The 24,566-nt window shown below is 31.9% G+C and overlaps 1 protein-coding gene across 1 annotated transcript; it reads left to right on the forward strand.

Moving 5' to 3' along the window:
• Window positions 1–1,833: 1,833 nt before the first annotated feature.
• LOC129306750 (7-deoxyloganetin glucosyltransferase-like) lies at window positions 1,834–4,213 on the forward strand. The gene is made up of 2 exons (XM_054947484.1): window positions 1,834–2,485; window positions 3,050–4,213. The coding sequence occupies exons 1-2, from the start codon at window positions 1,849–1,851 to the stop codon at window positions 4,006–4,008; spliced, it is 1,596 nt and encodes a 531-aa protein (XP_054803459.1). The 5' UTR covers window positions 1,834–1,848; the 3' UTR covers window positions 4,009–4,213.
• Window positions 4,214–24,566: the final 20,353 nt, after the last annotated feature.

Here is a 24,566-nt window from a genome sequence, read left to right on the forward strand (position 1 = left end):
TATACGTTGACGATTGTAATTGAACCACACCGCGCGTTTGCATACGTTGCTCGTCAACATGAGCACCGCGTAGTTGTTTGGCTGATTCGGGCCTTTCATTTTATTTTAAAATGATTTCAACCATTTATTTTTAATAAATTTTTAAATATTTATAATATTATATTTATAAAAATCTAAAGAATTCTTTTAATCCTCTAACTTTTATATAAAATTTTAATTTAATCCTTTAATTTTATAAAATATTTTTTAGTTTTTTAATTTTAATATTGTTAGTTTTAAATGATTATTTTTTGTATTAATCATTGGTATTTTGAAAAAACTAAACTTAATATAGCAATATTTGAGAATGTTTTATCAATATTTGAAAGTTCAATGTAAAAATTTATTAAGATAAAACTAATAGCGTTAGGATTAAAGGATTAAAAAAATACTTTATAAAATTAAGAGATTAAAATAAAATATTGTATAAAATTAAAAGACTAACTGTATACTTTAATATTGTAAAAATAAAAATTATAAAAAATTTAATATCAAAACTAAATTGTTTTTGAAGTTCATCTATTGCTTATTACTCATGACGAGATTATTTAAGTTTAAAATTTTTTTATTTTATTTTTATCAATTTTTTTTAATAAACATCAGTTCATCATTAATCAAACTAGTACAAACTTAGTTTGGAATGACGAATTTCATATTAAATTTTTAAAATTTTATAAATTGACTATTCTGATATATTTTGGATGATACATATATAATTTGAGTGATTTAATTTAATATTAAAATTTTTATAATTTTTACAAATGACTATCTAGATGTACTCTAGACAATAAAAATTTAATATTAATTTTTTTCAACAATTTCTATAAATTTTTATTTTAATAAATAAAATATTAAAAATATCAAAAATTTATTTAAAATGAATGATAAAGATTATTTTAAGATAAAATGAAAGGCCCAGATCAACCAAATGGGTGATGAGCATAGCGCCAAATGCAAACGCACCACATAATAGTTTTTAGGTTACAATGAAGTTGCTTAAAATGGAAAGCTTGTAGCTTGTTGGTTAGACTACTGCACACTCAGCCTCCAGATTGCAAGTTCGAATTGGCAGACAAAAAATAAAATAAAATATTAAAAATATAATAAAGTCCCACGAAATGTTAAAACTTAGCTTAAAGTATTCCCTAGTCTTTTAATGTAAATATTTTTATACTAAATTTTCAAGATTTCTTTATATTATTATATATTAAAAAAGCCTAACTATCCACTGCCAGCGATCCATTCTGAAGTTTCAACGCCCATCGAGACACGCAGGCCATCGTTGGAGCTCCGGTGATGATGGGGATTGATTTTAATATATAATAATATAATAGTATTTTAATAATTAAGTACAAATACAAATTTACGTTGAAGAGACTTGAAATTTTGAAGATATTCTAGCATTTCCTCATTCGAGAGACTTATTCATTTTGTTAGTGGAGTTTTATAGTAACTCTCCCTAATTTATATATATATATATAAGCTAAAAATATAATACCGGTCCCCTTTCATTACTAAAAAAATGAAATAAAATAGATTAAAAAAATTAAAAAAAAATAAATTTAATCACCTTTTTTTTCATAAATAAAACTTATTAATACATATTATAAATGTGATAAGTATCACACCTTTTAAAAAATTTATAAATCATAATTCTTAATGTCATAAATTAAATTATCTTTCACTTATTTTTTTTTTATCATCTTATTTTTACTTTTAAATTTTCAATCCATTTCTTTCTACTAAGCAGCCGGAACCATAAAATAATAATATCAGTATCCCTCAGTTCGGTGTATAAATAACCAGACGATGAGGCATGAACAAGCTCATACTCCCACGGCTCTTGGTAGCCAAGAAATCAGTGAGATAAGAGACTCACATACGCACACTCTCTTACTAACTAGGCACAACAGAGAGAGAGAGAGAGAGATGGGTTCGATATGGGAATCGAAGCCTCACGCCGTGATGATTCCATATCCAGCTCAAGGGCATGTGAACCCAATGATGAAGCTAGCCAAGATTCTTCACTCAAGAGGCTTCCACATCACCTTCGTCAACTCTGAGTTCAACCACAAGCGCCTCCTCCGTAGCAGAGGTCCTCACGCCGTCGACGGCCTCCCGGACTTCCGTTACGAGACCATCCCCGACGGCCTCCCTCCCTCCGACGCCGACGCCACCCAGCACATCCCTTCTCTCTGCAAGTCCACCAGCACCACTTGCTTCGACCCCTTTCTCAATCTTCTGCGTCGCCTTCAGACCTACGCCTCCGCCTGCCACGTCCCTCCGGTCACCTGTGTTGTCTCCGACGGCGTCATGACCTTTGCCGTCAAAGCTGCCAATGTTCTGGGAATTCCCAGTGTGTTGTTTTGGACTGCAAGTGCATGTGGCTTTGTTGGGTATGCCCAGTATCGCTATCTGGTTGATCAAGGCCTCGTTCCACTTAAAGGTACTTAATTTATTTTAACCTTTTTGCTAATTTCGGACTCGATGATGGGAGAAAAGTAGTTGAGATTCCAGATCTAAGGTACAACAACAGGTCATGTGAGTACGTTATAACCGGGGGCGGGGGGGATTAATGAATGAGTCACACATCACACATATGTTGGAGAATTGTTGATTTGTTAGTGTCTCATGCCAGTTTTCATCACGTGGGACTAGGACAATTCATTTGTCTGTCCTTGGAAAATTAGGTCAATCTTACAGTGAATTACAACATGTGAGATGCTCAGATTTAAATTTAATATCGTTTTATTTTATTTTTTTGTTTTTAAAATATTCTCTCCATTTCGAAAATAGAGCATGTTTAATTTAAAGTTTTATATTTTAATATATAAAACACTCCACAAAATTTTCAGACCACTTATTTTTTTTTTTCCACTTAAAATGTTGCTAACAGCAATGCTATTAAAAAATTCTATCTGGGCCAGTTCTAGTGTTCCCTCATAAAATATCTTTTTCATGATACTCTGGGACGTTTTAACAATTGCTTAATTTTCAAATTTATGAGCAGATGAGAGTGATATAACAAATGGATTCTTGGAGACCAAGGTGGATTGGGTCCCAGGAATCGACAACCTGAGATTACGGGACATCCCAAGCTTCATCAGAACCACAGACCCAGACGACATCATGCTCAACTACTTCATCGGAGAAGTCGAAACAGCTCACAAAGCTTCCATCATCGTCATCAACACCTTCGACGAATTCGAACAACGCCCTCTGCAATATCTCTCCTCCGTCTACGCTCCTCCGATCTTCACCGTCGGTCCTCTCCCTCTCATCCTAGAACAAACCCCTCAGAACCACCACAAGCTCATGTCATCCATCGGTTCTAACCTCTGGAAAGAAGACACTCACTGCCTCCCATGGCTCGATTCTCAGGAACCCGGCTCCGTCTTCTACGTAAACTACGGCAGCATCACCACCATGACCTCTGACGAGCTCGCCGAGTTCGCGTGGGGCCTCGCCGACAGCAAGTGCCGTTTCCTGTGGGTGGTCCGACCGGACCTCGTCGACGAGGGCGGGTCGGTGATATCCTCAGATGAGTTTAGGGAAGAGACTGAGGGAAGAGGGCTCATAGTGAGCTGGTGCTCGCAGGAGGAGGTGCTGAACCACCCAGCGGTCGGAGGGTTTCTGACGCATTGCGGATGGAACTCCACGACAGAGAGTGTCTGCGCCGGGAAGCCGGTGGTTTGCTGGCCGTTTTTCGCGGAGCAACAGACGAACTGTCGGTATGCGTGTGTGGAATGGGGGACGGGGATGGAGGTGGGGCCGGTGGTGAAGAGGGACGAGGTGAGGAGGATGGTGGTGGAGGTGATGGAGGGGTCGTCGGAGAAGGGTAAGGAGATGAAGCAGAAGGCTTTGGAGTGGAAGAGGAAGGCAGAGGAAGCCACTATGCCCGGTGGTTCTTCTCATCGGAATCTAGAAAAGGTGCTTGAGTTTGTGCTCAGGAACTTCAGGCCGACTTAAGGGAGTGTTTGTTTGTAACGTAACTTTTTACTTGAATTATTTGGCTCTCCAGGTTTTTCAATCCTAACTTGTTCAAGTGTTCACAAATTTGGCTTGTGTTTGTTGTACTTGTGGATCATTTTATCTGGAGAGAATATTACAAACATGTTAATGACTTTATGTCATGTTGGTATCTTTGAATAAGAAGTTACGTTATATTTTTGTTTCTCAGTTTCCCATATCAGATTTGTTGGATTTTACGGATCCGTATTTGATGGAATTCAGATCATTATGTCAGATCAGAGGAGGTTTGACAGTTTGAAAATTGTAAGAGTTAACTAGAATCATGAATTAACAATAGATTGATTTTTGATTGAATTTCAAAATAGGAAATGATTCCTATGCAATTAATATAATTATTCCATTCAGTTATTTTTACCATTATGAGATGGATTAATATTGATTGAATTCTTATACAATTAATATAATTATTCCATTCAGTTATTTTTACCATTACGAGACGAATTAATATTGATTAAATTTTTTTTTTCCATCAATCTCCCCATGCTATAAACCAAGGTGGGTGATTGAGGGAAAAACTCACCCCCGAGGCTCAGGGCAAATAGTTCTCCCTCAATATTCATTCTTCCTCTCTTTCCGTGTATCTGCTATACAACTTAGCTTAAATTCTAATAGTCTAATCTCTTGTAAGTAGTTGGGTAAATTTTGTTATGTTCAGATATAGCAAGACCTTGGATCAACTCTGATTTTTTTGGTATATTATAGATGTTTAATATTCCTTCAAGATTTGATCGATTAGGCATTGCCATGGAAACTCCAAATTAATGTGTTAAAACTCAAGTTGGACTAGCTAGCAGTCGAATGAATGATATTATAATTAAATAAAAATAATATTATATATATAATGAATAAGTAATCAAATTTATTATTAATAAAAAGCCATTACATTTCCATGAATTGTTATAATTAAATTGATATATTTTAATTTATATTAATTATTTAATACAAAAAATAACAATTGAAAATAAAAATAGTATTTTTTTCAAACAAAATAAATTTTAATTGGTTGGCAACCAAACAATGTTTCGACTGTCCGTGTTAGTATGATCATAGAAACACTAAGGCTGGCTGGCTCTTTGCTCATCCCTCTATATATGTACTCCCTCTTGTTTAAATTATAAAATACTTTTAACCATATTTTATATATTAATAAAAGTTTTTTTTTTACCTGCATGAAAAAATAATGTCACTTTTTGCCCCAAACCTCTTTGTCATGAAAAGTGAGTAGAAGTGTTTAATTAGTCATGCTCATATCATATTTCTCATATCATTATTAAAAAAATGTAAATTAACAAGGAAATTTAGTGAGGGATCATTTGTTCCTCTCTAAAATATTAAATTAGTAAGAAAATTAGTGACGAATGTTAATTTCATAGCTTGATTTAAAATTAGCAAGGAAAATAGTGAGAGACTGTCAATCCCTCTCTAAAATAAAAGAATTAACGAGAAAAATAGCGAGGGACTACCAATCTCTCTTTAAAAATAAGAGAATTAGTGAGAAAAATAATGAGAGGCTATCAATCATTCTCTAAAATCAGACAACTAGCGAGAAAAATAGTGAGAAATGTCAATCCCTCTCTAAAATAAAATAATTAGCTAAGGATTCCATCCCTATCTAATTACTGTAAAAAAAATTTAACTTTTGGTAATGATTTTTAATTATATATTTAATTATTTCTTTTAAAAATAAAAATTAAATTTAGAAATTAACTAAAATATTCATAATAAAATTATTTAATATTTTTTATTTTAATTTTATTTTCATGAATACAATAATATTTTATTAAAAATATAATATAAAGAATAATTTAAATAAAATATAAGTATTTTTAACATATTAATAATTGAAAATAAAATGTAATGTGTGTGTGTGTGTAATTTTATAATATATTATTTGATATATTTATATAGTTAAATAATATATAATTAATTTTTACATATAATGACTGCAGGTGCCTTTTACTTTAACTAACAAAAAAGGAGAGTATAAAGTTTGAAATGTATGAAGTTAAGGGTTCAAGTTTTAATTTTGATATAAATATAATGAATATATGACATAATAAGAAGCAACTGACATGACGTAAGGTGAACAATAACATGTCATGAGTATCACATATGTGGTGGATAATAAGGCATCAGATTGTTAGTGACATATCACAAAATGACGAATGACGAATGATGTGGCTTTACTATTCATAAATATTGGAATATTAAGGGAGGAATTTGCTAAATCACTCACTAATTAATGAGAGAAATGATCTCTCGCTAAATTTAATGAACTTTTTTTTAGTTACGAATTTAATGAGAGATAAAATTCCTCATTAAAACATAGTTTAGTTAGGAAAAATGGTATTTAATTTATTGCTAAATTTAATTTTTTTAATAGTGTATTCACATTAATTAATAAATACAAGGATAAATCTAGAGAAAAGTTTTTTTAAAAGTACTATATAAGTTTCTTATATTTTGACTAAGCTTATTTGAAGAAATTTCTTATAATTTGGAGAAGAAAATGTAGAGTATAATATTAGTTTTTCCTGCAATATCTTAGAGTTTGAAGAGTGGGATCAATTTGGCCTGTTATCAGGGAATGGGATCCAATCAATAATAATAATAAAAAAAAAAGCGCGTTCTTCAAGAAACAGTATTAAATTCACATGCGTATATATTGTATTCTGACCATTCCGATTTTATCACACAGCCGACTATATTGACTTAGGGAGAAGACAAAACGAAGCACGTGGTCCAACCTTCTCGGATCTCTCGGGCTTTAATTCACTAGATTTTTAAACCTTGCAGCGCACATAATATTAATTTATCCAATTCAGGGGACATGGAAGGGAGGGAAGAACAATTTTAATAAATTTATTTAAAAAAAAGACAATTAATTTGTAACTCTCTCTCACTGCTAGAAAAAATATATTTGAAAGCACATCTTTCAAAACACTTATAAAAAAAGCGTTATTAAAAATGAAGGCGAGATCTATAGGAACACTTACTTAATTAAGTGTTCTGATAGAGCATTATTTAAGAGCGCTCATAAATAAAAATTTTAAAAAATATTTTTTTAAAAAAAAAACTTAACCTTAAGGAGTGCTCTAAAAAAGAATGCTTTAGAATTACATATAAAAAATTTTTTATTTTAAAAAACAAACCTTTAGGAGCGCTTTCTTTTTTAATGCTCCTAAATGGGATAGCATTTTAGAGCACTCTTTTATAGCGTTCCAAAATAATTTAATAAAAAATTTTAAAAAACATAACTCATGAGCACTCTTTGAGGTATATCATTTTGAAACACTCTTTTATAGAGCGTTATAAAATATTTTATCAAAAAATTTTAAAAAGTTAACTCAAACCTTTAGAAACGCTCTCTTTTTGAACGCTTTTAAAAAAAATATTATTTCAAAATGCTTTTTTATACAGCACTTCAAAATAATTTTAAAAAAAATTACCAACACCTTTTGGAGCGCTCACTGTGAGCGCTACTAAAAGTTAAGTGTTTAGGAGTGCTCATAATTTGAGCACTCTGAAAGGGTTATGAAAAAAAAAAAAACAACTTCATGTCCATTTAATCGATCTAGCCACACCTTCAGTTTTGCTTGTTTCCTTCTCACAATTGTGATTGTCGATTTGTCAAAATCTGTCCAAATCTGTCAGACTCAACAATTTTTCGATAGCCGTTGCATGCTTCGCCGTCCACGCCGCCAAGACACCACCGATGTGTCCAAATCTGTTGAACTTTTCGATCCGTCTCACTCACCAAAACTCGCAGATTTGCCCATGCCGCCTCATCGCTGCTCTTGCCAATTGACGTCGCTGCTTCATGCCGCCTCGCCACTTTTCTCACCAGTTGACACCACTGCTCTTCGTTGCCCCTTGCCATTGCACTTCACCTTGCCTCGCCACTAGCAGATCTGAATATCTCCTACATTCAGGTTTTTCTAAATAAATAATTATATATAAATATTACATATATGTGTGTTATATGAATAATTTAGGGATTAATAATATATAGATAAACTTCGTTGATAATTTTTTTTGTGTGGCATTAGTCTCATATTAGTTAATCTTTATCTTGAAATTTTTTTGTTTGGCTGTGATAATAATACACAATTATAGTTGTAATAATAACACATACTTATACACTAAATTTGATGTGATAATGACAATTGAAGCTAAGTGTGATAATAGTAATTTATAATTATGGTTAATTTTTCTATGACAATATATTACTCTCATTTCACTTTTAGTTTATTTTGAAATTGAATGTAGTTACTATTGAAGACTAAGAGGTTGAAATTTAAGAGAAAAAACTCTTACTTTAATTTTTTTTTTTGGTTGTATTTGTTAAACATTCTATTATACTTATATTGGTATTCTTTGTTTGATACTATAATTGTATTAGGCTAATAGATAAATTATAGATAAATTACAATATTGTTTGATGAATTTTAGTTACATTATACTTTAACATTTTTATCTGGATGAATTGATATGTTATATTATTATATTTGATTATCTAGGATGTTTCACTTTCAGGGGGGATTTTGTCAAATTTTTTTTAAATTCTAAGTCTTTGTTTCTTCAATTTCAATGACTATATTAGTGATATGGATTGTAAGTGGATGTTGGCTAATCGACTATTTAGAGAATATTGGGATGGTGTTGATGAGTTCATTGAGTTTGTATTTTATCGTGATCAAGACTCTCGTGGAGCCATATGTCTTTGTTTAAAATGTTTCTATAGAAAAAGAGTAAGGCCAATCAAATTGAAAGATCATTTGATATGCGATGAGATTGATCCAACTTATACTTGTTAGAGCATGTATGGGAAGACAAGGAATAATGCAAATGATTGGAGGGATAGTGCAAGCTACTCAGCATTTGATAGTGATAATCGGACATATGATGTTGATTGTCTTGATAAATTGATTGATATAATCGAAGAGGATCTTAGGGACTATCTTGAGGTGTTTGAGAAATTAAAGAGTGATGCTGATAAACCATTATACCCCGATTGTAAGAAATTCACAAAACTATTAGTTGTTTTGAAATTATACAACCTAAAAGCAATGAATGGATAGAGCAATAAGAGTTTCACAGATTTACTTGAACTATTATATGAGATGTTGTCGAAGTATAACGAGCTTCTACCTAATACTATAAGGCTAAAAAAGTGCTCTGTTTTATTAGGATGAGCTATGAGAAAATACATGCATGTCTAAATGATTATGTCCTCTTTAGAAAGATTATTTAACTTTAGATAAGTGTTCAAAATGTGAACCATCATGGTATAAGAGAAATGGATATGGCCTGGCAAAGGCTTTGTGGTAGTTTTCAATTATATCAAGATTTAGACACCGATACAGCATTGCAGAAGATACTGAACACTTAACATGGCATGCTAACAAAAGAATTAAGGATGGCAAGCTATGGCACCTTACAAGTTCTCCTCAATGAAAAAAGCTTGATCTTATGTATCTAGAGTTCGGGGTTGAAGATAGAAACCTCCTCCTTGCACAAGCCACTGATGGAATGAATCTATATGGCATGCAAAGTAGTACTCATAGTATATGGTCAACATTTTGATGATCTGCAACCTCACCCTAACATTATGCATGAAGCACAAGTTTGTGATGCTTTCATTGTTGATTTTCAGGCCTCAACAACTAGGAAATGATATAGATGTGTACTTAGTTCTATTGATTAAAGATTTGAAGGTACTATGGGAGATAGGTGTGGAGGTTTATAATGGGTGTAGAGAAGAACATTTTATCCTATGAGCAATGTTATTTGGCACCATAAATGACTTTCTTGCTTATGGTAATTTATCAAGATATAGTATCAAAGGGCTAAATGCATGTCTAGTTTTGAGGAGCACACTTGTTCATTGCAATTGGAACATTGTAGAAAGAATGTCTTCACTGGTCATCAATATTTTTTCCTGTAAACACATCATTATCGACGGTTGAAGAAGGCCTTCAATGGCTACCTAGAGAAAGGTAGAGTTTCTATGCCATTAACTAGTGAGCAGCTCTTTGAAATTCTCAAAGATTTGAATATTGAGTTTGAAAAACCATTTACAAGTAAGATTGTTAAGAATGGTTGAAAAAAAATTCCATATTCTTTAAGTTGCCATACTAGAAGACCCTAGATGTTAAGCCTGGATGCGATGCACATTGAAAAGAATGTCTGTGACAATCTTGTTGGAACGTTTCTCTACATTTTAGGAAAGAGTAAGGATGGAATTAATGTAAGGATGTATTTGATTAGCATGAGATTAACAGAAGAGTTGGCACTACAGAGCAAGAAAAAATATACTTTTTTACCTCCAACAGCTCACACCTTGTCTAGAAAGGAAAAATTGGCTTTCTGTAAATTCTTGCATGAAGTTAAAGTGCCATATGGATATTCTTCAAATATAAGTAGCCTTATATCCAATAAAGACCTCAAACTAGTTGGTCTCAAGACTCATAATTGTCATATCATCATGAAAAATTTATTGCTGGCAGGTGTATGATCCATTTTATTGAAGAAGTTGCAAGCCACGATTATTAGATTTTGTTTCTTGTTTAAGGCAATTTGTAGCAAGGTGATTAACTTGAAGAAATTGCCAAAGCTAGAAGATGAAATAGCTAAGATTCTAAGCAAACTTCAAATGTATTTTCCACCTTCGTTCTTCAACATCATGGTTCATTTATCATTTCACTTGGCTAGAAGGATAAATTTGTGTAGCCCCACTTATTTGAGATAGATGTATCTAGTAGAGCATTACTTGAAGGTATTAAAGGGATATGTAAAAATTGAAGTTGGCTTGACGGGTATATTGTTAAGAGGTATATCATGGAAGAAGCAATTGGATTATGCACTGGATATCTCGCTAATATGGCCATTGGGTTTCTAAAGTAAATAAAGGACACCACGGGTGAACAAGATGGAATCATTAGGAAGAAACTCATTAGCATAGACAAGACATAATAAGAGCAAGTTCACTTGTATGTTTTACATAACAGTGAGGAAGTTTAACCATATGCTAAAGAACACAAGGCAATAGTTAAGAGTCAGAATAAGGATAAGAATGAAACTTAGCTAGTAACATATCACAACTAGCATTTTATATATTGGTTTAGAGCTAACATCTGAGGAGTCTCACCCATAAAAAAGGTTGAGGTTTTTGGCTAGGGGTCCCGGATTTGAAGTATTTTCTTATATAGGTTATGTAATTAATGACTTTATGTTTTATACAAAAAGCCAAGATGCTTAGAGCACTATGCAAAATAGTGGTATAATGCTTGTAGCTTAATCAATGCATGTCTCTAGTTTTAAAGACAAGAACCCAATTTATGTGATGATGTCATATTTCAGGATTATAGAGCATATTTGGGAATTAGATTATATTAATTTTCGTGAACCTGTCTTTTGTTGGATGTGGGTTGATAATAAAAATGGCTTTCAAATTGATCAGTTGGGTTTTATTCAAGTAGATCTTATTAAGGTGGCTCATAAAAATGAACCATTTATTTTGGCATCACAAGCTCGACAAGTGTTCTATGTGTCAAATCTAGCGTATAAAAATTGATCGATTATTCTTTTAACAAATAAAATAATGGGTAATGAAGAGGATAAATATTTCATTGTTGAGGATGACCCTTTTAATGGGAACATCATGGATATTTGATGTTTCAACTGAGGATAATGCCTTCTATATTAGAAAGATCATACAAAAGATATTTGAATTGATGAGGGATATGTAGAAGTAGAACACACAAAAGGAAAAAAAAATCTTAACATTTGTAAGATCTTTCTTTAAATTTCCTTTTAGTTATCAAAAATTTACTTTTAGTTGTTAAAAATTTACTTTTTGTTCTTTTAGATAAATGGCTATCCCACTTAAGAAGAGTAGTGATGCTCTACCCATTAAAGAAGAAGCATTCAAGGAGGTTAAGCGAGGTAAAATTATTATGAAGGCAGTGATACGGGCTCGAGCAGCTAGTTGTACATTACCAATAAATTGGAATGATAAGGGCCAACTAGTTAAGTCTCCTCAGTTGGTTAGTTATATATAGGTCTTAGCTTGTCATTATGTGCCCTGTTGCATTGCAGATTGGAAAAAGAAAAATGACCCACAGCTTGAAGAAGCAAAAAATAATATTTAAGAAGATTTATGTATATCTTTTGACTTGGATGAGAGTCATAGGCATTACATTATGATAAAAGCAGCATATGCTCATAAAAAATTTTGAGTTACTCTTACAACATATTATCTCAAAGATGCAAATGGACAATTCAATCGTCATCCTCCTGAAATGTATTTAGAGATCCAGTGGAGCATTGGGATGAATTTATTAAAAGGTGACAGTAGCCTGAATTTCAACAGATTAGCTAGGTTAATCGCTCTAGAGCTACAAGTACTCATTTTCAATATAGAGCAGGAAGAAAGAGCTATCTAAATATTGAGCATGGTTTGGTAAGTTTCAATTAATATCGTCTATTAATATTACCTATATATATAAGGAAATATTTTTTAGTCATTCTAATATCTTCTTTAAATAGAAGGAAGAGGTTAGACCTAATGCTTTAATTTCTCAAGTTCTTGTTTGGAAGACAGCTTGAGAAGATAAAAAAGGCAAATTACTTGATGAGCACACTCAAAAAGTCTAAGAGGATTGTATGAGTATTGATATTTTAGTGTATTACCTTATTTACATTATTTACTTAATAATCAATTTACAATTTATTTAACAAGAAGCATTATCACAATCATTATTACAAGATGATGCGGGTGAACATGTGGATGTCCTTGATAGGGTATTGGGAGCTCCAAAGGTCTTGGTAGCATTAGAGGAGTTGGATTTGGCATTTCTCATGGCACCTACTTTGACGTCGGTCCAAAATTTTTATTGAAGATGATGTTAATGCAAGGATAGCAGAAATGGAGGCAATAATGGAAAAAAAATTTCAAGACCATATGAAAAAGAGATTTGAGAAAATGATTAGAGTTGTAAATGTGCCACAAGCTAACCCTAATGATAAAGATAGCTGCTCATTCCATACAAAAGAAGATTTTCCTAAGGTTATAACTTTCATTTATATTGTCTTTTCTTTATTCACAAATTATGTTTCACATTTTCTTAAAATATTAATTTTTTAATTTTTAGGGCGAGTCTCAATGTCAATTATAGTTAGAATCATCACATTGTCATGTGACACTCAGATTTATGTATAATGACAATAGTGTTACTATATACTCCAAATCATTGCCTGCTGATCACTTAAAGGTGACTATAACTATTCCAATAGAAAATGATGTTGAGTTACTAGTGCAAATAGAAAATGAGGATATATTCATGATTTTTAATGCCATTGAAACTTATGTGGCTTGGCCTACAAAGCTCGTTAAGTTACAGGTATAATAATTGATGGTTCTTCAAAATCATTCATGTTTTCTTTTGACTTTACTAATTAATTTTACATTTTGTAGTTCTCAAAATCTAAAGAAGTAGTAAAGAAGCCAATCAAAGTAAAAGGAAAGCCATCAAAAGGATCTACTTCCATAACTAAGGCAGGGAAGACTAGCACAAAATCTACTCAACTAAAATCTCCTCATCAAAACGCACTTGAAGTGATTATGTGGACAATATTTAAAAATAAGATTCATGAAGTAGAATTTGAAAAGGAGATTTATGGTGAAATGATTAGTGAAAAATTAGCGGCTAAAAATATTAATGAGATTTTGACTAAAGATTGGCTACAAACCACATAATTTAGTTTATACATCAGGTAATTTCTAAATTTTATTGTTTATTATGGTATTTATTTAATATTAGTTGTGAATGTTTCTATTTTTTCATTTTAGGTACTTGTATGATACTTTTGTGGTGTCAGGCTCATCGATAACAAAATTTTCATTTATTAGCCCTCACAACACTAGTACCTATAGTGTTGAGTATCATTCTCAAAAGACTACTGATGTATTTAAAGCCAAAAGCAAAAGAAACATGTTATTTTTAGCTCCTCACAATTCAAGGTAAGTTATTATTGTTATTTATCTTTAAATTTAGTTGATATTTTCATTAATGAAATATTTTATTTTTTTAGGCAACATTGGATGCTTGTTTGTATCAATTTATTCTTCCCTGTGATTTATTATTTTGACTCATTAAGAGATAGTGACTTTAAGAACTACAAATCTATGAGAATATTATTTAATCAGTAAGTTTTTAGTTTTATATTCTTTATATATGTTTATTATAACAATTAGTTTTTACTTGGTATGCTTAATCATTATAGGGCTGTAGTACGTTATCGAGGTGGTAAAGGTCTCCCTCCAAACACTGAAAGGCATGATCCTATTGAGTTTTATACATGAAAAAGAATAAAAGATTATATTGTTTTCTTAATAAAACAAGTTGGTATGTATCTAAATGATTGTTTGATTGATATTTTATATTTGTTATTCTAAATATGTTGTTCTGGATTGATGTAGAATTTTTGAAAAATTCTAGAACTTCCAAGTTATAGGGGAGACTCTGCCAAATTTTTGACTGTAAATACTTGTATTATATATATACACATATAGCTTCATCCTTAAAGTATTTTAAATTAAGTTCAAGTTTGTTTCTATCATATTTTGATAATAACATCTTTTATTATTTTATATTATCTACACAATTACAAGATTGGAAGTATAGATACTATATTATGAAGTTTATAAAAGAAATAATCACACACCAAGAGTTGATCATTCCTGAAAATGTAAGCCAAAAACTTTGAAATTAAATTAATATAATGTTAATTACTTATATATTTCTTTCATATCTTGTGTAGCATTTTATTGGAGCAAGAGCCTCACATTTTACTATGGAGCAAATAGAAGATTTAATTGAAGATTAATCAAAATATATTATTAGCTATTTGTGATAGGAAGTTAGATTTCAATGGGGAAAAAAATACTAATAGTTTCATTTATTAAGCTTGGTAGAAATTAAACTAGCTAGTTAGGAAATTGAAATTGTTGTTTAAATTTCAAGTTCTTTCCTTGTATATAAATTTTTATGGTTATATTATTTTTGGATTAGTTTTTGATATTAGCATTAATCATTTTTAAAGAGACATAAAGGGAGAAATTTTGAAAAATGTAGATTTTAAAAAAAATAAATATGGCCTATAGGAACCCTCATATAATGAGCGTTCCTGTAGAATTGACATATAGGAGAGCTCATTTATAAAGCACTCTTGTATATTGACATACGAGGGCGCTCATTTCAAGAGCCTCCCGTTTATGAAATAAGCGCTCCTGTATGTTGACATATGAGAGCGATCTTGTCAAGAGTGCTCCTGTTGTGGCTCCCGTAGGTCATCCTTATATTCTTAGATATATGGGAGCACTTTTCAAAAAGTGCTCTTGTATCTAATACATACAAGAGTGCTTTACAAAGTGCTCCCATATATTTCAAAGCGCTCAATACAGGAACACTTCGGCTAACAAAAAGCACTACTATAAGTTTATTTTGTAGTAGTGTTTATATATTAAAAGTATAAATAATATTTTTTTATTTTAAAATTTATAATCCCTACCTAACTTAAAAATAAAATTTGTCAAGATAAAAATTTATATTTGATTTTAAAACAACATAAATATAAAATATGTTAATATAATATCCTTAATTTTAAATATGTAATCAACCCTATCTAGTAGGATAAAATTATTTAATATTGTTGTAATATCATAAATTTTAAAAATACAATTTAAATTTGTTCAAAACTTAACACTTACAACTTTAATTGAAAAATTAATTAAAAATCATTGCTTTGGATGTCACTGTATAACTACAATGCTATCCTATGGCAATTGCAAAAGATTGGGATGTACTAAGATCTACAATTTTTGCGACCACAACTTTTACTTTTTTTTCCTAAATATGAATAGTATTGTAAGTCATAAAACATATTTCTAGGGGTAATAACTGCATATTTTTAAAAATACTCATGTTGGCTAGATTTTTGAGAAAGGGGTCAGAGCATTGCATCTCTTAGGATGTGTGCCAATCGTGTCTGAGGAGTAGGTCTTCAAAAGTATGAGTTGCAATCAAACGATCAAGCAAGTTCCTAAGACCTTTTACCATAATCTCCTTAGAAAGTCAAATACATGCTAGTGAAATAAGTACAATCGGGTGCTCCATGAAGATAAAAGGAAACACAGATTGAAACTAGCCTAAGAAGTTAGGTTTACACATAAGAGGTAGTTTGTGCTTAGCAAAGTTAGGCAACACAGGCTTAAGATTAGTGTTTTGTGCTAGGCAAGTGTTGTGTAAGTTTGGTAGGGTGTTGAGAGATCTTCAATCATGCACTTATTGCCTATCTATAAAAAAATGGCAATGGCACTCTTCTTTCAAATTCAAGTTGGACTCATCAAGAGCAAATAATCGCTCATGCCTTTGAATTCCCACAGGTGTTCTTCATTGTGTGGAGTGCCAAGTGTGAGCTCATCGAGAATCTTAGGAGGTGGGCAAAGTAGGTAAGACTTAATCAATAATCTCCTAAACGTATTGTTTTACTTATTTGCATAGGGCTGAATAGCTACTAGGCCACATCTACCTCCTAACTGGTTTAGGCCTAAGTGAATTACCCTACTTGACCTAGTGCACTAATTTTAGTTCAAAAAATGCCCTTAATGCCTGACATTTTGGTGCCTATAGACAGAAACAACTACATATGCTTTAGTGTTTGCAAGCCATGTTTTAGGCTGGGATATACACAACAATTGAGCTGTGCATGTTCCTGAACCACTATCATTATTTCCTTAAGTACTCCATTCACCTAAGGTCATAAAGCCCCCTTTGAACCCTTAGACTTCCTTGCCTTTCCCTTTCCTCTTCCTTTTGTTTCTATTGATCTTCTAGCGATTTCCCTTAGTGATTCTTAAACTTCACCTATATCTTTTGCTTGTGATGGCATCTTCATCTTTTGCTACCATCAGTGAGGTAAGTTGAGCTCATTTTTCTTCACTCTTAATCTTAAGGTTCTTGTTTGTATTAGGGTATGACACAACCTTGATTCTTTTGACTTTGTTCTTTTAGGCATATATGATCTTTTGCCTCTCTTTTGGCATGTCCAATTTGAGTAAAAATGCCTTTATTTAAACAAGAATATTTTTAAATTACCTACCATTTGAAACATGCCTATATATTTAAACAACATAGCAAGAACATAAATTTAAACATGAAAATATTAACAAGCTTAAATGCTTGTTTGAGGAAAATATGTAATACCATCTCTGCTCAGTAGTATTACTAATAGAAGGTTAGCTACATCATATAATAATGAACAATTGTTCACCTCTCTTCAAGAAACCCCATCTCAATACTTAGTTTTGAATAACCAAAAGAAAAAAAAATCAATTTTGAAGATAATTAGCATATCACTGACAAACTAATAAGGTTTCTACATTAGCTTGGTCTGTATTTTTTAGGATCATTGCACATTTCTGGGCCAGTATGTAAGAGAGAATGTTAAAGCATGTCTTAGTTTTATTTGTTGATGGCAGCTCTTTCAAACAAACTCATTCTAAAATATCAAACTTTTAGTACCTCTCCTTTCCCATAAATAATGCTAGAAGTCTAACCGGCAATTTCCTTTGCTTCTTGCCATTCAAGGGCAAAGCTATCCTTTTGTTTCTTCAACTAATACTAAACTAATGAACATATATATAGTTATTTCTATGCTCATCATGGTCATACTGATGATCTAAAAGAAAAAAAATCAATATATGAAATATAAAATTAAATGTAATTCTTTCCTACCAAATAATTGTATCTACCACAATGCTCTATTCTACATCGGTTATTTGAATTAACATTTATACATAGAAACTATATAAAGAGATAGGATCTAGAACTAAAGGAGTAATATGTCAATGGACACACGTGTATGCGCGTGCCCATGTATATCTTCAAGTAAGAATTGGAAGGTAAATTACCTCAACAAATTTGGATCCACAAGTATCATGATTCCCATAAAACACCCAAGTATCGCACAAACATGGCCTATCCTTCCAAAACATATGGATTTAGAAGCATTGCAGTAACTATTGAAATTGTTGAATTTAAACTCAAAACTATACTTCACAATTACACCCTAGAGCTCTAAATTATTAATTCCTTTTCACTACTCAAAACCCCCAGATAAAGAGTTGGCTAAAAGAGCTTGAGATTATTGCCTCAACATAGCAATAGTAGAAACGAGAGAAAGGAGAATGAAAGGTGAGGAAGCACAAATGCAAGCATAGAAAAGGGATAGATGGAGAGGAAGGACGAACCAGCACAGTACTAGCAATGCAAGCACGGATGAAGAGGAAGGAATAGAGTTTGCAAAGAAGGGAGAACGAGGCAACTTAGGTGCACCCATAGCTGTCGATGATAATGCAATGAAGGAAGGTAGATAAATGATAGAGAGAAAGGAAATAAGTCTAGCGGAAGGTGTACAAGCTCTTTGGATCTTTGAGTTTGAGTCTCATGGCAGAGAAAACTGATAAAAATTGATAAAAACATCATGAATGGTGCTTGGGCTTGGGTTCATAGAGGAAGTCTGAGAAGATGAAGAAGAGGCAAATGATGAAGCTATTGATAGTGACCAAAGGGATTTCAAGCAATTGTCTTGTGCATATCTGAAGGTTTTGATGGGCACACCATAGTTATTTTCTTTAGTACTATGACTAGGGTTAAGGGACGTAAACTTGGAATATGAGAATGAAGAAGATGCTTCAGCTACTGCAAGGTTTCTTGATCAACTGTCTTTTAATGGAGATGAAGGATTTAAATAAAATTATAATATATAACTAAACCAATTATACATAATAGCTAGTGTAGATATGTTAAAAAATAATGTTAAAAAAATTATGATAGGTAACTATATTGGTTATGTTTAATAACAAATGTAGATATGTTAAAAATTAATTTCTAAAAAATTAGAATGAATAATCTACCCCGTTCATGCATTATAACTGGTGTAGATAGTAGATATTAATATTTACATTGATTACATAATTAATTGGTGTAGATATCATAATATCACCTTTTTATTTATAAAAATGTCGCCACCTCCTATTTCTAGATTGTTTGCATAAAAATTGATGTAAATATAGGGGTGTAAAAAGGTAATTTTGTACTAGTGCCAGTACATCTATAATTTAAACCTATAACTATGCAGAATATCTAAAAAATAAAAGCAGTTAGCTAGCTAACAAAATCAATTACTATATAGTAAATTAAACATATATGCAACTAGCATAATATTTGTCTATTGTATCTAAACCAATAAATCTAGCTATTTGATTAACTAATTGTAACTAACATAATATTTTTCCATTGTATCTAAACTAATCAATATACATATATGTTTAAATGATAATTTGGCAACTTCTCACATTGAAAAGTGCTCTTAGAGAATTTGATGAACTAATATTTCTCGAATGCCGTCAATCTCTTTGTCATTATAGGGATCCAAAAATCTAAAGAATAAAATCGATCAAACTAATACTGCAAGATAATATCTATATTCTATTTGTCCTAAGTGAAAAAATTTAAACTAAAATTACAAAACCAAATAAACATGTGTTATTTTGTGGTACTTTCCACTTCAATTATCTCGTACATGTAATGGATAATATAATATCTATATTCTATTTGTCCTAAGTTCTTACAGCATTGAAAATAAATGAAAAGTCAAAACTAAACTAACTTTTGGGTAAATCTCATACATGTGAATGATTCCTAAAGATAAGGTTAATGGTCATACTCACTTTTGAGTAAATCTAATAAGTCGCTGTTTCTTCCTTACATAATCCAGTTGATATATAATATGTTTGAAACACTCTATTATGAATTGTAAATGAAAAAGTATTAAAAAGTATAAATATATCAAGAAGTAAAGTTTTACAATGATGAATTTACTTACTTGTTGAAAATTTATTTAATCTCATCACTTAGCTTATTGCCTAGAGAATAAAACCAGTATACCACAGCTTTATGAAGGCAAGGAACACAAAGTGACCAATTATACCTACAACATATAAATTTTAATGTGTATTAGATGACATGAAAAAACTATATAAATATATAAACATGAATAAAAAAAATACTTATCCTTCAATGATCAGTGCTAAATAACATGGCAACTTTGTATCTACCATATGATTCATCGCGTATGTCATCCTCCAATATATCACATTGTTCTTCCCTTATGGCATGTGCATTGTGGCTTGCGACATGTGCAATGTGGCTCGTCTTCTTTGTGCCATACGCCACGGCGTGAGGTGCCATGTGTTGTGGTGCATTACATGAATTTGATAGCATCAGTGTTGTCATTTAACATCACAGGGAGTGAACTTCCAACACATCCCAAAACTCCGTCCGACATCCGATTGAGGTAGATTTGGTATCTACATGGAGCTTTCTCCTAGCTCTACCTAATGATATAGGTTTCATATTCAAACTTATTTTCTATAAATAGTTGGACACCAAAACCCATTTTGACCACTTTTTCATAAAATTTCACAAATGGGGTGCCCCAACTCAACCACACATGCCAATAGCCTACACTAACCATCCGACCACACCTAATGAACTCATGTGCACCCATGCAATGCACTACACACAATTAAAAACACTTATATCAGAAAATCATTACCTAACCCTGATTTTCACAAAACACAAAGGGGGAGGAAATGTTACACAAAATCATCAATTTCATTCCAGTTCTTTCAAAATATATATATTTCTACTTGAAAAGTATTTTAGCCCTTTTACAATCAAAACTCATTAACTTAAGGCATAAAATACATCAGTTGCACAAAATAAAGCAACTAGTATAAAGAAAACATTAGCATGTGATCCTAGTTGGCAATTACATTAACAAATATACATGTAACAACTAAAAGGAGGCATATAGAGGATTACTCCACATCCTAGGCCTTTATATGTTTTCTCCAACTTAGATCCAATGAGCTAGGTCTTAAAAATATTAAGAATTAAGTAGTGAGTACAATCAGTCAGTAACCAAGTTTCACCTAATCTATATAGTTGTATATCAATTATAAATAAATAGATGCCAATAGGCAATTACATATATAATACATATGAAGACCTGGCCATGGTTGACAAAACTAATAACCATATGAACGGGCCCACAACACACAATATTAATATATTTCACAAAGCATAACATAGGGTTGTAATAATAACAACCATGTGCCCTTAACACGTGCCGGACCACAAAACTAACAACTATGTAATTGGTCTTATATGTATGATCGTATACTAACCTTATACCCTCTTATTACCTCCGACGTGAAATTGGTGGCTATTATGTGGTTATGTCCCTCACAAATTAACCCAACCTATCACTTGTGAGGAGCTGCCAGGCTAGGGTCACTTATGTAATTCAGTTTCTCCCAATACTAACAACTATGAAGTGTCATACCCCTAATCTAGTCTCCTCATAAACCGATGGAGACTAGAGGCAAGATCTGGATTTCAATGGTCACTGCCAGTACCACGTGGATTTAAATCAATCTACTTCTCTCTCTATGTGAACTCCCATCAATGATCATGCTATGTGCATTAACACATAATTATGCAAGTCAATTATAAATCATATCATAACTTATTGTACTTTTCTCACTTACTTAATCATTACACATTGTACATCATGATAACATATTATTACCACACCATCATCATGATTCACACACACACACACATATGCACACATAGCATTTTTTTTTCACAATTTTACATCATTAGCATGCCAAATTTGTATCAAAAGTTTAAAATATAAACCATGCCTTAAATAAACTCATTTTCAAGAAATAACTAATTAATATTCAACTATATAAAATTAGGTTTCCCCGGTTACCTCAAATCTTTGAGAGGTTAAAGGTTTATCCCTCATAATATCAACTTTTAAAGCTTCAACAAGCTCCAAAGGTGACAAAATGAACCACACTACAATCATAGCATAAGATTATCATCATTGTCTCAATTTTGAGAATTTATCAACACATAACTCCACACACACTATTCTATCAACCCAAAATTCACTACCCACTCATACGAAATAAGCTCTTTAAATTCCATTAATGCACATTATTATTAATAACACTCCAAACCACCATCAATGAACACAAACTTCTCCCAACTACTACATTTATGTGGATTTTAGGATATTAAATGTTCTACCCAACAAACTCTTGATAAAACCATTAATGTAGTATTCCCATGCCTTAAATAATTTCCATTATACTCATTTTAACTAATGATCAGACCTATAATCCTATAGACTAAATTCCAACCTTCTAACTCAAACTCTACCATAAATCATTATAAACAAGGGAGAGAAAGGAAGAATAAGGCTTAGATTACTTACCTTGGGTGTTTGGGAGCTTCAAATATCAACAATGGAAGCCAATGTGCATGCCCTAGAAGAGCCAAAGTCATGCTATTCTGTTTCTCCTTCCTCTTTTCTATTTTTCTCGAGCTAATACAAATATGATATATCATATTTTTGGCCATGTGACGTGGCGCACGCTACCCTCCATCGTGATATATGGCACAGAGGAGCCTGTTGCATTCAAATCTGCCTTTGTGATATATCAATCTGGACCTACTTCTAAGGCTGAAATCACCACAATTACACCAAGTTAAGCCCCTCTAATCACACACCTTATTAACTCACTGATCAAAACAATTGGGTTGGCTAATCATGGTTAATTTTCTTAGATATTACAAAGGTGCCTATCAGTAAAATGTGGTTAAAACATCAATGTCACAAAAGAAATCTAGGAAAAATGGAGAAACATAAACATAAAAGTTACAAGATTCTTAATTTGGCAAATGAGATGTTAGGAACTCCTTGAGATCTTTTTTATCAATTGGATAGAAATATTGCATTTTAATGTTAATGGCCTCCATCATATTCTTGTAAACCTGATGTAATGTTGTTAGATAAGAAAATTTCTCAACATCTTTAAGTTCTTGTTAAAATGAGAAGAGTTTTATAAGTAATTAAATAACACAAAGAAAATAACATCAGCATTAAGGCATTCTTTACATTTGGAAATGTTACATCAGTATCTAACACACAAATTTTAAGCCATAGAATAAAAACTACTTTTGTATGGATTATTATTGCAACCTTAGAGGTAGGAAATGGAATTGTTGCATTATCTTCACTCGTTCAAACATGTGTAACTATCACCCTAACTTAATCCTTTGATGTTTTCTAATGATGGATTGTAGACCCAAGAGTACTATATACTTAACCTTCAGTGACAACACTTTTTTTTTGGAAGTTCTAGATAAAGATAGAAAGGAGTTCCATTGTCATCTAGTACAAGCGAAATGGGGTCAACTAGTGCCAGTGCCAATGCTCTTGATGGATTACAACTGTCTTCAGTGCTTTACATCACAGGGGAAGCCTAGATGAAATAAAAGGAAAAATTAAGGGTTAAAGATCATTTTTACCGTTAAACTATATACGAAAGGTACAAATGACTCTAAACTCAATTATGGGTTAATTAGTCCCTTAACAGTAATGATTCTCTCCGTCATCACCCTGACATTAAAAACACTTAACGTCTATTAGTCAGTAGTGGGTCTTGCTATTTTTTAAATATTTTTTATTAGATAAAGGGTCATTTTCCCCCTTAACTTCTATTCGAAGGGTCAATGGGCACCCTTAACTCAAATATTTTATAATAAAAAATATAATGTGAGGCTCATTAATGGTCAATTAACGTTGAGAAAATGACATGGTCAGTAGTGGGCCTTGGGGCACTTTAATATCATGTAAACACTCAAAGAAGCTTGCTTTCTCCTTTTTCAAAAGTGTGTGGGCTATGGGGGCAGATAAGTCCTTTTTCCTTGTTTTTATTATGGAAATAATCGTTATCTTATTCCTGTCTTAGAAAAATCTAGACTAGCATTTATCACATCCTTGATCTTTGCATTAATGTGCTGAAGTATGCCCACAAGACTATCGCAAACATTTTTCTCCACATGTATCACATCAAGACAACGCCTCACATCAACACACTGCTAAGATGGAAGATTAAAGAAGATAGTCCTCTTTTTTCATAAATTATTCTATGTTGTAGTCTTCTAATGCTTATCAAAAGTTACATAGATTCTCTTCATTTGTTAGTAAACTTGCTCCCCAGTTAATGCCTTAGGAGCAAATTCATACTCTTATGAGCCATCAAAAGCCTTTTTCAATTTACGATAAAGGTGGTACTAATAAAGAAATCTTCTTTGACCAAAGTAGAGTACTTTCTTTTCATGTTTTAGATGTTTAGAGTGCATGCCTTCTTCACAAATAGGACATGTTTTGTGCCTTTTGACATAGTACGTGAACAAGTTTCTATACGTAGGAAAGTCATTTATTGTGTAAAAAAATCATGGCACATAGCTTAAAAGGTTGTTGTTGGTAAGCATTGAACACAT

The sequence above is a fragment of the Prosopis cineraria genome, unplaced genomic scaffold, assembly GCF_029017545.1.
Source record: "Prosopis cineraria cultivar Desert tree isolate PC_DT_omini unplaced genomic scaffold, ASM2901754v1 PC3, whole genome shotgun sequence".
NCBI classification, from domain to species: Eukaryota; Viridiplantae; Streptophyta; class Magnoliopsida; order Fabales; family Fabaceae; genus Prosopis; species Prosopis cineraria.

What these genes read in the sequence shown, in the direction of transcription:
- LOC129306750 (XM_054947484.1), top strand. Translation starts at nt 1,849, where the DNA reads ATGAGGCATGAACAAGCTCATACTCCCACGGCTCTTGGTAGCCAAGAA. An exon ending in AGGCCTCGTTCCACTTAAAG is followed by an intron (nt 2,486 to 3,049) that starts GTACTTAATTTA and finishes ATTTATGAGCAG; the next exon opens with ATGAGAGTGATATAACAAAT.